Source organism: Impatiens glandulifera, unplaced genomic scaffold (assembly GCF_907164915.1).
Source record: "Impatiens glandulifera unplaced genomic scaffold, dImpGla2.1, whole genome shotgun sequence".
NCBI lineage: Eukaryota > Viridiplantae > Streptophyta > Magnoliopsida > Ericales > Balsaminaceae > Impatiens > Impatiens glandulifera.
Window position 1 is genome coordinate 8,491 of NW_025919763.1, and position 14,987 is coordinate 23,477.

Here is a 14,987-nt window from a genome sequence, read left to right on the forward strand (position 1 = left end):
GAAGGTTCAACTTCGAAAACTAAAGACAAAAATCCGGAAAATTAAGGAGGAGCTCAACAAGATGGAATCGGTGGGCACCCTAGCGCCGCGGGTGTTAGCAAGGCTTGAAAAAGCCAAAGGGGAACTAAGTCAAGAAGTCGAGCGGCTGGAAGCAATATGCAGCCGAATGCAAGTACCGGTCTATACTGCTTCCGAGATCGAAAGGTTTCCGGTCAACTGTTCAACTCCTCCAAAAGAGAATGTGGCACCGATAGAATCCAGTGATAGGGCCGATCCAAATCTCACCGAGCAATCGCCTCCACCACAGCCGGAAGTCCCAGTTTCAGACGTTACTAAAGAATGGGTTGAAGACCGCATTAAAGAGTTCGACGAGACCGCGGTTCAGCCGTTCAAAGATAGATCCGGCAGGATAGTTGATTCGGCCCTAAAATTCACCGACGCCACAAGGAATCTACTGGAAAGCCATCAAGAACGGTTCTCAGACCTCGGCAAAGGTCTGTGGGACGTGGCGGTTCAGCAAGATAAATGTGTTCAGCGAACTACAATTCTGGAGGATGTGATCTCCGAGTTAAAGAAAGACCTCGACCGGCTTGAGAGAGATACCGATCAACGGCTGAATGCGATGAGTGAGGATCTGATCGGCACGACACTTAACCGGGTCTCCGAACTCGAGAAGATAAATGGGAGTCTCATGGCCGAAGTGAAGGCGCTTTCCGAACAAATGGCCGAAGTTCTAAGGGCTAAGGTGAACGCGGACGCCGCGACTGTAGCGGCTGATGCTCAAGTAGCTAAGAGGGTCCAGGATGCGCTGGATGCCGAAGCAGGAAAAGATAAAGAGGCACCGCGCCCAACTCAGCTGACCGAAGCGGAAGAGGAAGCCGCGCGGATTAAAAAGGCTGGGGCCATATTCCCAGGGTTTACTGAGAAAGTGGCCAATCAAGCTGCGGAGGATGCCGCCCGGTTGGAAAGGCAAAAACGGAAGCTGGAAGAATTCTCCGAAGTAAACAAGAAGAAGAAGGCGGCCGCCTCCGCCTCAGCACCGAAAAAGCGGAGGAGGGAAGCTCCTAAAAAGGAGGCTCTTAAGAAGGTTCAAATTGCCGAGCTGCTCAGAGAGGCCTCTAAACCGGTCATCCCGAGTACATCGCAGCAGGACGACCAAATCGAAGATGAAGTCGAAGCACAACTGCGGTCTCGGTCTACAAGACGACGATCTTCCGAACCGACCGGTCGACAGCAACCGAAGAAGAAGAGCATATATGACCTAACGGACTCTGAATAGGGACTACCTTTCCTCTTACTGCCTTAGTACTTTTATATATATTTTGTCTCTTTCGGTTACCTATATATATAAAGTTACTTTTTGAAACCGGCCATCGTTTACATTTCTACTTAGTTTTGATAATTTTAAATAAAATAATCAAAAAGGGAGAAATTGATAAGATAAAAGATAAGATAAAAGATAAGGACTCTTCCAAAATTTTTCTTAAACATTTTTCGAAAAATTCTCTCAAGTCAGTTTCAAAAATCCGGCCAAACAAAACAACCGGCCTACGGTTGCAAACTTACATGATTTTGATAATTTTAAATAAAATAATCAAAAAGGGAGAAATTGTTAGATAAAATAAGACCGGTTCAAATAAACCTAACTTAAATAAACTTTCCATGCAGGAACAAGGAACCGAACCGGAACCAGCTAAAGAAAACTAACCGGTCAAACTACCAAACCGATCAAGAACACTTGGAACGTGACCGCACAAAGAAAGGATCGGCCAAAGCTCAAAACCGGAATCATCAAACAGCCGATCATCCACAAGACAAGAATAACCGGGAGAAGTCCGGTTACATTACTACAAAAAGACATTCGGCTAAGTCAAATGACCGACCAGTACAAGAAGACAATTCGGGTATCTGTTGAGAACGATACCAAAGGAACAGACTGAACACTTCCATATTCATGCAAGTCTGAGGAAAGACTGTAGGCTGCAGAAGACAGTACTACCGGATCTTTCCACTTCGAGATAAGACAGAAAGGAAATCTTCCAAGTACAGACAACTGTCCAACAGACAGTGCCTACATCAAGTAAAAGACAAATCCGGCAGGTTTGTCTTACACACCGGAAGAACAGACCGCCAGGTCTGAGACAGAACACCAGGTCTGAGATTGACCATCAGGTCTGAGGAAACGACCGCAGGTCTGAACCTCTGAAACACTGAATCACTGCACCTCTACTCAGCCAATCAGATTCAAGGAAGTGAAATATGACCGTTGGCATATTTCACCTATAAAAGGAGGCAGTTGCAGAAGAGTAAATGCGGGACATTAAGAGACAACATGGTGTGATATTGAGATATTAAGAAACACATTTGAGATAACGAGCGCTAAGAGCATTTACTACAAGTGATAAGAGTGCTGTTTTAGAAAGCCTAAGTGTTGAAAGTTAAAGTGTGTTTTACAATTCCGGTGTAAATTGTAAGAGTGTTATCGAGTAGGAAATAAGTCTCGATCGGCTTGTACTTGTATTCCTTAGTGAATATCCTTCTCGCGGTTTCGAGAGGAAGGGGTGACGTAGGAGTTTTATCTCCGAACATCCATAAAATCTGTCTTGTTATTTACTTTCTGCAGACTTCATTATCTAACCGACTAATTTAACCACACTGTTCTAAACCGACTCTATACTAACCATACCGAATATCCAGATCATCGAAACCGACCCACCATTTCCAAAATCACCATCATCCGAAACCGGCATTGTCTATCAAACAAGTGTGCTGCTTCAACCTGAAAGCAAACCTCTTCCGCGCTTGAACCTAGTTCAAGGGTTTGTGACAGGTTGTGTAGTATTGAAACCCCGATGTTAATCTCTAACCGGATTAACCACCACCCTTCGAGTGTGAACCGCTAAACCGGTCCAACCCCCGGTTCCCCAGCGTCGATCTAGATCCTAACAAACACATTTATTATATGAATCATTTCAAGTAAAAATATTAATATTAATATGTTATATATATATATATATAATATGATGCGTAAAATATAATTTCATCAGAATTATCCACGCCATCTGGTATTTTTTTCTCTTCTCTTCTATTGTCTCTTTCTTAATTAAATATTTATATATATATATAATATATAATATATTTTTTTATCAATAATATATATATTTATATATTCTCTCTTATCTTTTAGTATTTTTTCTATCTTAAGGAGTGATAAGGAAAAGGAATTTTGAATAGGCCAAATTACTTATCAAAAAAATAAAAAAGATAAGGAAAGAAAGAAGAGATAGAAAATTCCTTATTTTTTTAAAGAATTCGTCATTCCCTTCCAAATTCTTTCTCTAATCATTTTTTAACTTACCTTTTATTTATATATATATATATATATATTATCTTATTTTTCATAATTAATTTTATATAAATACATTTTATCTTTTATCATATATTTTTCTCTCATCAAATATATATATATATATATATATATATATATATTAATTAATAATAATAACTAATTTTTCTTTCTTAATTATTTTCACTATTATTAATTATATATAATATATTATCATTAATAAATAATATATATATATATATATATTAAATGTAGACCTTATATATATATTATTATTATTCATCATTAATTTTATATAAATATATTTTTTCTTTTATTATACATTTTTCTCTAATTATATATATATATATATGAGTATAAATATTTTTTTTAATTAATATAAAAATTAACTAATTGATAATAATATTAAATACAAAATATATATACATACATAAAATAATAAAATTATTTCAACAATCTCAAGTGGTCTAATGGTTAAATTATTCATATTTCATCCTTAAGACTATTGTTCGAATTTCAAAACATGCAAATTTAGATTTTCAATAATGCATTTTTGACTATAATATATAATGGCGCAACTTTTAAACAAATGATACGAGACATCTGAAAATGTGAGGTCAGAATTAGTGATTGGTTTAACTAGCATTTGAAAGTGTGATGTAATGAGATGAAGGTCAGGTGGTGGGTGGTTTGTCGAGTGTGAGGTCTGAATTAGTGGTTGACTTGACAAGCATTTGAAAGTGTGAGGTCACGAGATAGAGGTCGGACGGTGGGTAGTTTGTCGGTCGAGAGGATAAAGAGGAATATGAAAAAGTGTGAGTCACAAGATGAGGGTCAATTGGGGGTTAGTGGTTGGTTTGACGTTGGATAAGAGGTATGTGATCATTTGGGATTAGTTGTTAATTTGTTGAAGTGGGAGTAAAAGAGAGTTCGACTAAGATTGTTGAGTAGTTTGTCAAGGGATAAAGAGGCATATAAAAAATTGTGAGTCACAACATTAGGGTTAGTGGTGGTTTGCCGAGGGGACAAGGAGGCATATGAGGGAGGATAAAGAGACATAAAAAAGTGTGAGCATAAGATGGAGGTCGGGTGGTGGGTGGTTTGTCGAGCGTGAGGTCAGAATTAGTGGTTAGTTTGGCGAGCATTTGAATGTGTGAGGTCACAAGATGGAGGTCGGGTGATGGGTGGTTTATCAACCAAGGGGATAAAGAGGCATATGAAAAAGTGTGAGTCGCAAGATGATGGTCAATTGGGGGTTAGTGGTTGGTATGACGTTGGATAAGAGGTTTGTGATCAATTAAGATTAGTTGTTAATTTGTTAAAGTGGGAGTAAAAGAGAGGTCGACTAAGACTGGTGAGTGGTTTTTCGAGGGATAAAGAGACATATGAAAAAGTGTGAGTCATGATATTAGGGTCAATGTGTGGTTTGTCGGGGTATAAAGAGACATGAAAAGTGTGAGTCATAAGATGAGGGTTAGTTTGGGGTTAGTGGTTGGGTTTTGACGATGGATAAGAGGTGTGTTATCAATTGAGATTGGTTGTTGATTTGTTGAAGTGAGAGTAAAAGAGATGTCAACTAAGATTGGTGTGTGGTTTGTCGATGGAGAGGCATATGAAAAAGTGTGAGTCACAAGATTATGGTCAGTGGGTGGTTTGCCGTGAGGATAAAGAGGCACGTGAGGGGGGATAAAGAGACATGAAAAAGTGTGAGTCACAAGATGGAGGTCGAGTGGTGTGTAGTTTGTCGAGTGTGAGGTCCGAATTAGTGGTTAGTTTAGCGAGCATTTGAATATGTGAGGACACGAGATGGAGGTCAGATTGTGGGTGGTTTGTCGGCCGAGGGGATAAAGAGACATATGAAAAAGTGTGAGTCACAAGATGATGGTCAATTGTAGGTGTGGTTGATTTGACGTTGGATAAGAGGTTTGTGATCAATTGGGATTAATTGTTAATTTGTTGAAGTGGGAGTAAAAGAGAGGTTAACTAAGATTGGTGAGTGATTTTTCAATGGATAAAGAGGCATATAAAAAAGTGTGTGGTACAAGATTAAGATCAGTGAGTGGTTTGCCGAGTAGATAAAGAGGCATATGAGACAGATAAAGAGACATGAAAAAGTGTGAGTCATAATATTAGGGTCAGTTAGGGGTTAGTGGTTGAGTTTTGACGATGGATAAGAGGTGTGTGATCAATTAAGATGCGTTGTTGATTTGTTGAAGTGAGAGTAAAAGAGAGGTCGACTAAGATTGGTGAGTGGTTTGTCGAGAGAGAGGCATATGAAAAAGTGTGAGTCACAAGATTATGGTTAGTGGGTGGTTTGCCGAGAGGATAAAGAGGCATATGAAAAAGTGTGAGTCACAAAATGAGGGTCAATTGAGAGGTTAGTAGTTGAGTTTGACGAGAGATAAGAAGTGTGTCATTAATTGATGTCAACTAAAATTGGCGAGTGATTTGCCGAGGAATATAAAAATGTGTGAGTCACAAAAATTGATTTGCCGAGTGAAGGGTTAAGTAGGTGTCGAGGGGATAAAATGTATGTTAAAATTAAGTTTAGATTAAACTTAATTTTACAAACTAAAACTAAAACTAATTTTAAGTTAATTAAATTTGAATAATATTAATTTTTTGTTTAAAATATTTATAGAATAATAATATTTTGTGTATATTTTTATATATGCAGGGAATTCATGCTAATATTTAGCATAGTATTAATTCACAGTTTTTCTACTAGTTATAATAAATGATGTCTATCACATCAATATTATTTTAAATATCAAATTATTTATTTTATTAATTTAAATATTTTATTGTTTTTTTATTTAAAAAAATTAAATACAATATAAATATTATAATAAATTAATAAATTAAAATTTCAAATAATTTATTTATTATAATTAATTATATTTTGAACTAGGGATGTGAAAAAAACGAAAAATCTGTTAACCCAACCGAATTTATAATTTATCAATTTCATTTTACCGGTTTATTAGTTAACTAGTTTTAACGGGTTCCGGTTAACCGGTTTTTTACCGGTTAAACGGTTCGATTTTCGGTTAAACTATTTTTAAAACGGTTTAACCGGTAAACCGGTAATAATTTAATTATATATATTTATATTAGTTATTTTTGTAAATATTAGATATATTATAAACCATATTTAATAATATATATATATTAGTTTTTTTAATTTTAAATTATAATTTGTATAAAATTATTTTTAAAAAAATCTAATTTATATAATTATTAATTTAAAAAATGGATACTTTTCAAATATATTATATTTTTAGAATAATAGAATGTATTATAAAATATTTTTAAATATATCTTATGAAATATTATTATAATATATTATATTATTGGTATAATATAATATATTATAATATAAATAAAAAAAATAAAAAATAGTATTAAAGTACAATAAAAACAAGAATTTTGAAAAAAAATATCATTTAAAAAGTTTAATACTTAATTTAAAATTTAAAATTATCGTTCACAGATAAACCAGTTAACCGATCGGAATCAATGGTTTCAAAACCGGTAAAATCGATACCAATACTGGTCAGTTAACCGATTTATAAAATAAAAAATAAAACCGGACTTAGTCGAAAACGTTTAACCGATTAAACACCTTATTTTGAACTGCTCCTATTTTTTTTCCTTACGTTAAATAGGTTGAAACCAAGACATATCCTCTTTGTTTGAAAAGTGGGATTAATACTTCCCTTTTTTTATCTTATTAACTTTGTCAATATGCTTTCTTCTTCTTTTATTTTTAAAGTAAATATGTTATTCATTTTTTTCAATATCTGATATTTATGATCCTCAATCTCTAAAAAAAAATATATGTTAACATGTTGATTAACATATCATCACATATATGAAGCAATTTCAATTCTCTTATAATAATATAAGTTGTTATTGTCTTTAATTGAAGTATTAAAAAATTATCATTTTTAATTATTGAATTTAGTTTCTCATAGTAAATCATTTATTATATGAATCATTTTAAGTTATAAATATTAATATTAATTTGTTATATTGGTGAAAATTGTACTTATATTCACATAATTTATAAAATTTAAACAAAAAATACTTATATTCACATGATATTATAATATTTTATAAAATTTAAATAAAAAATATTATAATAATTTAACAAATTAAAATTTTAAATAATTTATTTTTTCATCGTTCCAAATTAACGAAGAAAAATGTATTTTTTAAATAGGGAATGAGTGGGATTTTGAGTTTTATTTGTGTTTTTCCATAAAATATTATCAATAAAATAAGTCTATTGTTAATATAAAATAAAATATTTGAATTTTAAGATAAAAAAAACTGATTATATATAAATAATGAAAGATGAATCAAAGAAGCTCAATAGACACGTCCTTTGTAATTTGACAAATAAAGAAATTATTTTTCATAAATCTGAAACGGTGCAGGGATTAATATTTCCATCTCCCTTTTAATCTTCTTGACTTCCTCACTAGTGAAATTGTGTTTCTTCTCTTTCAATCTTTCATCTTTAATGTAATGGACGATGATCCTCAATCTTCCCAATCTCCTACCGCCGTTAATGGTTCAGTTCGACCAGAAAACGAACTCATTACTACCTCCGAAGAAGCGACCCATGCTTATAATGGTTTAAAATCAACAGTCGATGTCTCTACTACGTCTTTAACCTGGAATAAAAACACTAAGAAGAAGAAGAAGAGGCGATGTCTGGATGCGTCAGATTCGGCTTCATCCTCTACGGGTCCGTCTCTTCCCGTCTCGCGTTGGGTGCACAGGGGAGGAATCAGGGTTTCCAACGGCAAAAGAAACCCTAGATTCTTGATTGGGTCGGTTGGGCAAAAGGCATGCGATGTCGATACTTTAGCGCTTCCTCTCGGAATGTCAATAGCCGCTGTTATTTCTCAGGCATGATTCAAAGATTTTTTCTTTTTGTGTTCCTTGATTGATTCTTTTCCAGCATATTCGTTTTGGTTTTAAAATTTACCCTATTTTGTGAAATTAGTAATCTTGCTCAATTCAAGGTTGTAGTTTGATTTTATTTTGAGAAGCCTCATTTCTTGCTTCTTGTTGATGATGGAATCAAGAACAACATTAGAAATTGAATCATTCAATGCCCAAAATCTGTCAATTTTAATTTTCAGTTTAAATTTTGAGCATTTGTGCTAATTTCATTGCAAAATTAAACGTCTATCATTCTCATCTTTGATCTTAATTTGACTTTCTAAATATGTGTATGCTTATGCTCATTATAGGTTCTTGAGAGGAAAGAGGCTGATAGAAGGATATCAGTAGATCATCTCTCTATGGTAATTTCTATCACTTCCAATAAAAAAAATCAATTCTTTAAATATATGTATACAATCATGCAATCACAAAATCGTTTATTACAAATGAAAACCCTTTTATTGGAATAGCAGAATCAGCATTGCTGATTTCAAACATCTTGACATCCATCATGAGAACACACTCTAGAACCCACTCTGGTTTGAGATTTCAAGTTCAATTCTCACTGAAAGCACCAGACTGAACTAGGAGGTCATTGCAGTGAGTTGTTGTCTTGGTCTCTTCATGGAATAATTGAAAAAGCTAGCTCGAAATCGAAAGATTTGCTCATGGGCGATAGAGAAATCAAAATATCATTCATTTTCTTTCTTCAAGAATGTGCTGTTATTGAATTATTAATAAGTTGGGACTCATCTATTTGTTTACAGATTTGCAAATTGGCCGTTAAAGAGTCGATAGCAAACGTAAGCCAGTCCTGCATTGACTGTTCTTCAAGTGAAGTTTCTCTTGTGGTTTGTTTCATGATTGTTCTGTTTTTACTATAGGTCTATGGAGACAAGTTTGATCCTTTTGTGGAGAACTTTGAGAAATCATTTCGTAGTACATTGAGGACACTTCGATTAGTAAATGACTCATCTCAAATTACTTCCAACCGCCACCAAAGTTTCGAAAGCGGATGCTCTAGTTCTAATGTACAACAAGATTGTTCACATGAGCTATCGGATAATCAGGATGAAACTATACAGAATGTGCAGAGGGATCCAACTAATCGGGAAATGGTATTGCATAATGGAAGAATGAGTGAACAGCTAAATATTTTTTCTACAAATAGAAACTACACTCAAAGCAGCGACCTATCCGCTACTAGCACTCTTGAAAAGTCGGTTATTGAACAAACCCGTTTGAATGATCTCAAGACACTTGAGATCAGTCTGACGTTGAGAAAATTGGAACTGAAAGAGAAACAGCTGAGTCTAAACTCCGATATGAATTTCTTGGAGAGGTGTAAATTATCCATGGGCATCTCGAAGGCATCTTTCAAAGCTGAGAAATTTAAGAATGAGTTAGGAGAAAAGATGTACTCCGAAATGCTTAAGAAGTCTATTGATCTTTTCGTCGCTGGCATGATCATCATGTTGGCCTCTATTGCATATGGAGCTTATGTTTATTCTTCCGAAAGGTTATTCGAATCCACTGGCTCATGTGCTCCACCTAAGGTAATTTCTACATCCTTTGACATATGGCTTGCAAAAACTTGGAATGAGAAAAGTGTTGTTCGATAACAAACGAGTCTAATTGGAAACTAGTGTTTTGTCATATTCACAATCATATTGAAAAAATTCTCAAGCTAAAATTAAAAGTGAATTTTTGTATATATTTTTTCGATCATGAGAATATTATTGTTTGTTGTTTAGGATCATACACACCAAAGATAGCGTAATAAGACCTTGCTCGGATTGGGTTATTTGAATAATGCTCAAATAACCCACCATATTTCCATTCACCCTCTCATCAATCAAATTGTCAACCAAATACCCAGCAAATTTCGTAAAATAATGAGATCGTCTTTCTTTTTCAATTATTGAATAAAAAGAATGCCTAGTTTATTTTCTTTTTAATATTGTTTCATTATAGATCAATACTAAGTCTTTTTTACCTAAATAACCCACTTTTTCATAACCCAAAACCGAACAGGCTTAAGATCTAAGGTTCAATTCTTACTATGAAACTCATTGATACGTGGGGGTCATGGCAGTGAGATGCTGTGGGTACTCTCCTCCAAAAGTTGGACCCTGATCCAAATCATAATTTTATTTTGTTTATTTTGCTTCATTTGGTATATAAAATATTTTCTTGATGATCAAATTGTAGGATAATTCATAACAAATGTAAGTTTTACAAATCTTTTATCATTAAAAAACTTACCATGTCTTTGTGTAGGAATCAAAGAGTTGGTGGCCGAAATCAATGTTCTCATTCAATTCGATATTTCCTATGATATGGTGTCACATTCAAATAAAAAGCCGGATGTTGTTTGGTCTGCTAGTGTTTCTTGCGATAATATATTTGCTTTTCCAACGCTCATCAGTTTTGACACAGTCTACGATGCCTGTAACATCGGTTCTCTTGCTGGCAGTTGCATGTGGGTTCAGTGGCAAACTATGCATAGACACACTTGGAGGCAGTGGCTATCACTGGCTATTATTATGGGAGCTCTTGTGCTTTATTCATTTCTTATCAAATGTTTGTGCATCGGTTGTGTTCTATATCTTGCACGGGCCTATCTTGGTGAATCAAACATCCATTAATAGAAGAACCATATTTCCGTATTGGATCAGGCAAGTTATGTTCTATGGTTTACTTATTTTCTTGCCTTTGTCGTGTGGACTTGTACCTTTTGCGAGTCTATATGATTGGAAAGATCACTTCAGCTCTCGAGGAAGTGAATATTTTGCTAACTATTGGGACGGGCAGGATTGAATTCAAATCAATGCTTCTGTGTTTCATTGGAACTAGTAAATGTTGTTTTGTATTTCTAAGTTAATGTTGTGAGAGAAGATTATTTTGTAGACGGAGTTGAAAATCTTGTCATGGGATTTTTTGCCCCTATTTTATTTATCTATAAGTTGTGAATGCTACCAAAGTCATGCTTAATTTTATTACTATGTTCATTTCATGTGATGCCTTTTTACAAGTATTAGTGAATTTGGAAGTTTAACTTTACTTTTGTAACAAAAGAAAATTCATTAAAAAATTTAGGTACATAGAATATTTTTGCTTGCTAGCTTTGAGAGCTCCATAGATTTACTTTTTTTTTTTTTTATCAAAAACTCACCCTTTAACTTAGGCCTTAAATGAGTCCGGTTTGAACTTTTGGTTTTATTTAGTTTTTATTAGTTCAAGCCCGAGTTTGAATTTTTTTTCAAATATTTACTTACGATTGAGATATTTCAAACAAAAAAAAATAAAATGAAAAAATTAATACTCCACTAGTCATTCAAGATGTAGATAAAATTCGAAAATCCCAGATCAAACGAACTTAGAGTGCGGTTTCAAAGGATATTAGATCAAGATAGTCATTATAGATAAAGGAGGAGAGGGTCAATATGTATTAGGTTTTTGGAATAGATATGTTTGAGTATTGTCCACAATTTTACATGGACGGTTGATGAAACTATATAAATGTTAGTTAAAATTTGGGGGAAAATGTTTTAGATTTTTAAGTTTAAATATTAAAAATAATATATTATATATTGTTTCTCTCGAAAAAGTTGGAAATCGAACCATTATTATATGACCCAATTATTATACGACCTTAACTCGGTAGCTTTACTTTAATTATATAAAATACCTAATTTATTAATAAAAAATACATATATTTTATTTTAAAATATTTAAATTTGAAATTTAAAAAAATATTATACTATTTTAACTAATTATAAAGTTAAATAATTTATTTTTTCTATCAAACTAATTTATTTATTTTTATGAAAAATAATAAAAATTATAAGATTTGATTAATTAATATTTAAAGTATAAGTTGTATAAAAATATAAATTATAACGAGGTATAAATAATATAAGATAATATAAGTTATATTGGTTGGTTAGATGTTTGGTATAAATTATAAGAAATTGTATAAATTTTATATGGTTTATAATTTTGTGTTTGATATATAGTATAGGGATGTAGTATATGTTGTATAAATATGAATTTATTATTATTATTATTATTTTATATTTACTTATATTATAAATAATATTATTTATTATTATAAATTATTGTACCGTTAATATTTAATAATTAATGTAATTTTAATTAAAATATAAAAATTAATTATAATATGAATTATAAATTATATTATTTAATTTAAATATTATTAATAATTATAATAAAATAAACTTAAAATAAAAATAATATATAAAATAAATAATATTATTTATAATATAAGTAAATATAAAAAAAAATAATTAAGAAAATTATCATTATAAAAATAAATAAATAATTTTTAATTAAAATATTGAACTATTTAAAAAATATATTAAAAATGATTATATATAATAATAATAATAATATTAAAGCTAAATAAAATATATTTAATATATTATATAATAATAAGTATATAAGTTATTAATTTATACAAATAGTTAAAATATAATTAACACTATAATAAATACTTTTGGTATAATGTTTGTACCTCGATCCAAACATAGCATTATTATTTAGATTAGGTGATATAACACTATTAATATAGTTTAAACTATATCAATATTATTTTAATAGGGTATTTATTATATTTTACTATTAATATAAATTTATAACCTTATATAATTTATATTTAATATTTGGTACAAAATAATAATTAGTCTCCTTAAGTACAATATATATATATATATATTATATATAATAATAATAATAATAATAATAATAATGTTTTAAGTCAATAAACACCCCCATTAATCCGCATCATTAGTATATAATCCACGTTATTAAAATATTTTTTTTCTTTCTTCTTTCTTACCCTCTCTTAATTAAAATTTATTTTATATAAATATATATATATATATATATATTCCTTATCATATTATATTATCAAAAAAAAATATATATATATTAATATTAATTTAAGATATAAACAATTTTTTTTATAAATACACTTACCTTTATAATTTTTATATTTATTATATATATATATATATGTTAGGATCTAGATCGCGGCTGGGGAACCGGGGTATGGCCGGTTAGCGCGTTTCACTCAAAGGTTGGTGATTAATTCGGTTAGAGATTAACACCGGGGTTTCAATACTACACAAACTGTCACAAACCCTTAAACCGAGTTCAAGTGCGGAAGTGGTTTGTTTCAGGTTGAAGCAGCATACACACTAGATGGACAGAGTCGGATTTAGATAGGGTCGGTTTGGAGTATAGTGGGTTGGTTCGGGATTCGGTAAGTCAGGTTAGGTAGAATCGGTTAGAGTGTAAGGCCGTCAGAAGGTAAATAACAAGACAGGTTTGTATGGACGCCCGGAGATGAAACTCTTACGTCACCCCTTCCTCTCGAAACCGCGAGAAGGATATTCACTAAGGAATACACAAACACAATCCGATCGAGACTTAATTTCTGCTCGATAACACCCGTACAATTTTAACCGAAATTGTAATCACTCTTCAAATAAACACTTAAGCTCTAAACCTTGTATAGAGAAATAAACTTACAATAAATCTTAGAGCTTGTAGTTGGTAGGGCTGGTAATCGCTTATCACTTATTTCTTGGTTGTTAGTTGGTACTGCATTTATTCCTCTTGAGCTCCTTTTATAGGTGAAGTGTGCCAACGATCACATTTCATTTCCTTGAATCTGATTGGTTGAGCAGAGGTTCATTGATTCAGACCTGGCGGTCAAGATTTCAGACCTGGCGGTCTCGGTTTCAGACCTAGCGGTCTAGGCTTCAGAGTATAGGTCAAACCGGCTAGGTTTGTCTTTTACTCAATATGGCAACTGTCGGTTGGACAGTTGCCTGTACCTGAAGGATTGCGCCTCTGATTTATCCTGGAGTGGAAAGATCTTGTCGGACGATCTTCTGCAACTTGCATGCTGTCTTCAGACTTGTATGAATATGACAATACTAAAGTCTGTCCCTTCGGTATCATCCTCAACAGATACTCAAAGTATTTATTTGTACTGGTCGGTTATTTATGTTAACCGGATGACTTCCGGTTTTCCATAACTTCAGATTGACCGAATGTTCAATGATTTTGGCCTTCTGATTTGACCGGTCTTGTCTTCTTGTTCGGTCAGGTTTTGATCGATTGGGTTGCTTGACCGGTTGAGTTTCTTAACCGGTTGAGTAACTTGACCGGTTGAATTCTTTAACTGTTCCTGCACAAGAAATTTGTTTTTGTTAAGTTCTATTTAACCGATCTAATTTTATCTAACAATATATAAACATTTTTTTTTTATAAATATATCTACCTTCATAATTTTATATTTATTTGTTTACCTTAATATATATATATTATTTTTTATTATTAATTTTATATAAATACATTTTATCTTTTATCATACATTTTTTATATAATATTTTCTTTATGAGTATAAATAATTTGTATGTTACTATAAAAAGTAACTAATTAATAATAAATATTAAATACAAAATATATATACAAACACAACACAACACAAAATAATAAAATCATTTTAACAATCATAAGTGATCTAGCGATTTATATTTTCATGCTTAAAACCAGAGTACGAATCCCAAAAATGCAAATTTATATTTTCAAAAATGTATTTTGACTATAATATTGGTGGCGCAACTTTTAAATAAATGTTAGGCATTTG

General features: G+C 32.0%; 2 protein-coding genes across 3 annotated transcripts; both read left to right on the plus strand.

Moving 5' to 3' along the window:
- The first annotated feature begins 61 nt into the window (after positions 1–61).
- Positions 62–1,279, plus strand: LOC124918441. The gene is made up of 2 exons (XM_047458592.1): positions 62–745; positions 857–1,279. Exons 1-2 carry the CDS (start codon positions 62–64, stop codon positions 1,277–1,279), a joined length of 1,107 nt encoding a protein of 368 aa, XP_047314548.1.
- A 6,535-nt stretch (positions 1,280–7,814) lies between these two features.
- Positions 7,815–11,321, plus strand: LOC124918440 (protein CPR-5). 2 transcript variants are annotated; one of them, XM_047458590.1, is made up of 5 exons: positions 7,815–8,266; positions 8,614–8,667; positions 9,073–9,108; positions 9,190–9,861; positions 10,586–11,321. In XM_047458590.1, exons 1-5 carry the CDS (start codon positions 7,880–7,882, stop codon positions 11,123–11,125), a joined length of 1,689 nt encoding a protein of 562 aa, XP_047314546.1. In that variant the 5' UTR covers positions 7,815–7,879; the 3' UTR covers positions 11,126–11,321. The 2 variants fall into 2 exon arrangements, with proteins under 2 accessions (XP_047314546.1, XP_047314547.1); XM_047458591.1 differs by lacking the exon at positions 8,614–8,667.
- Positions 11,322–14,987: the final 3,666 nt, after the last annotated feature.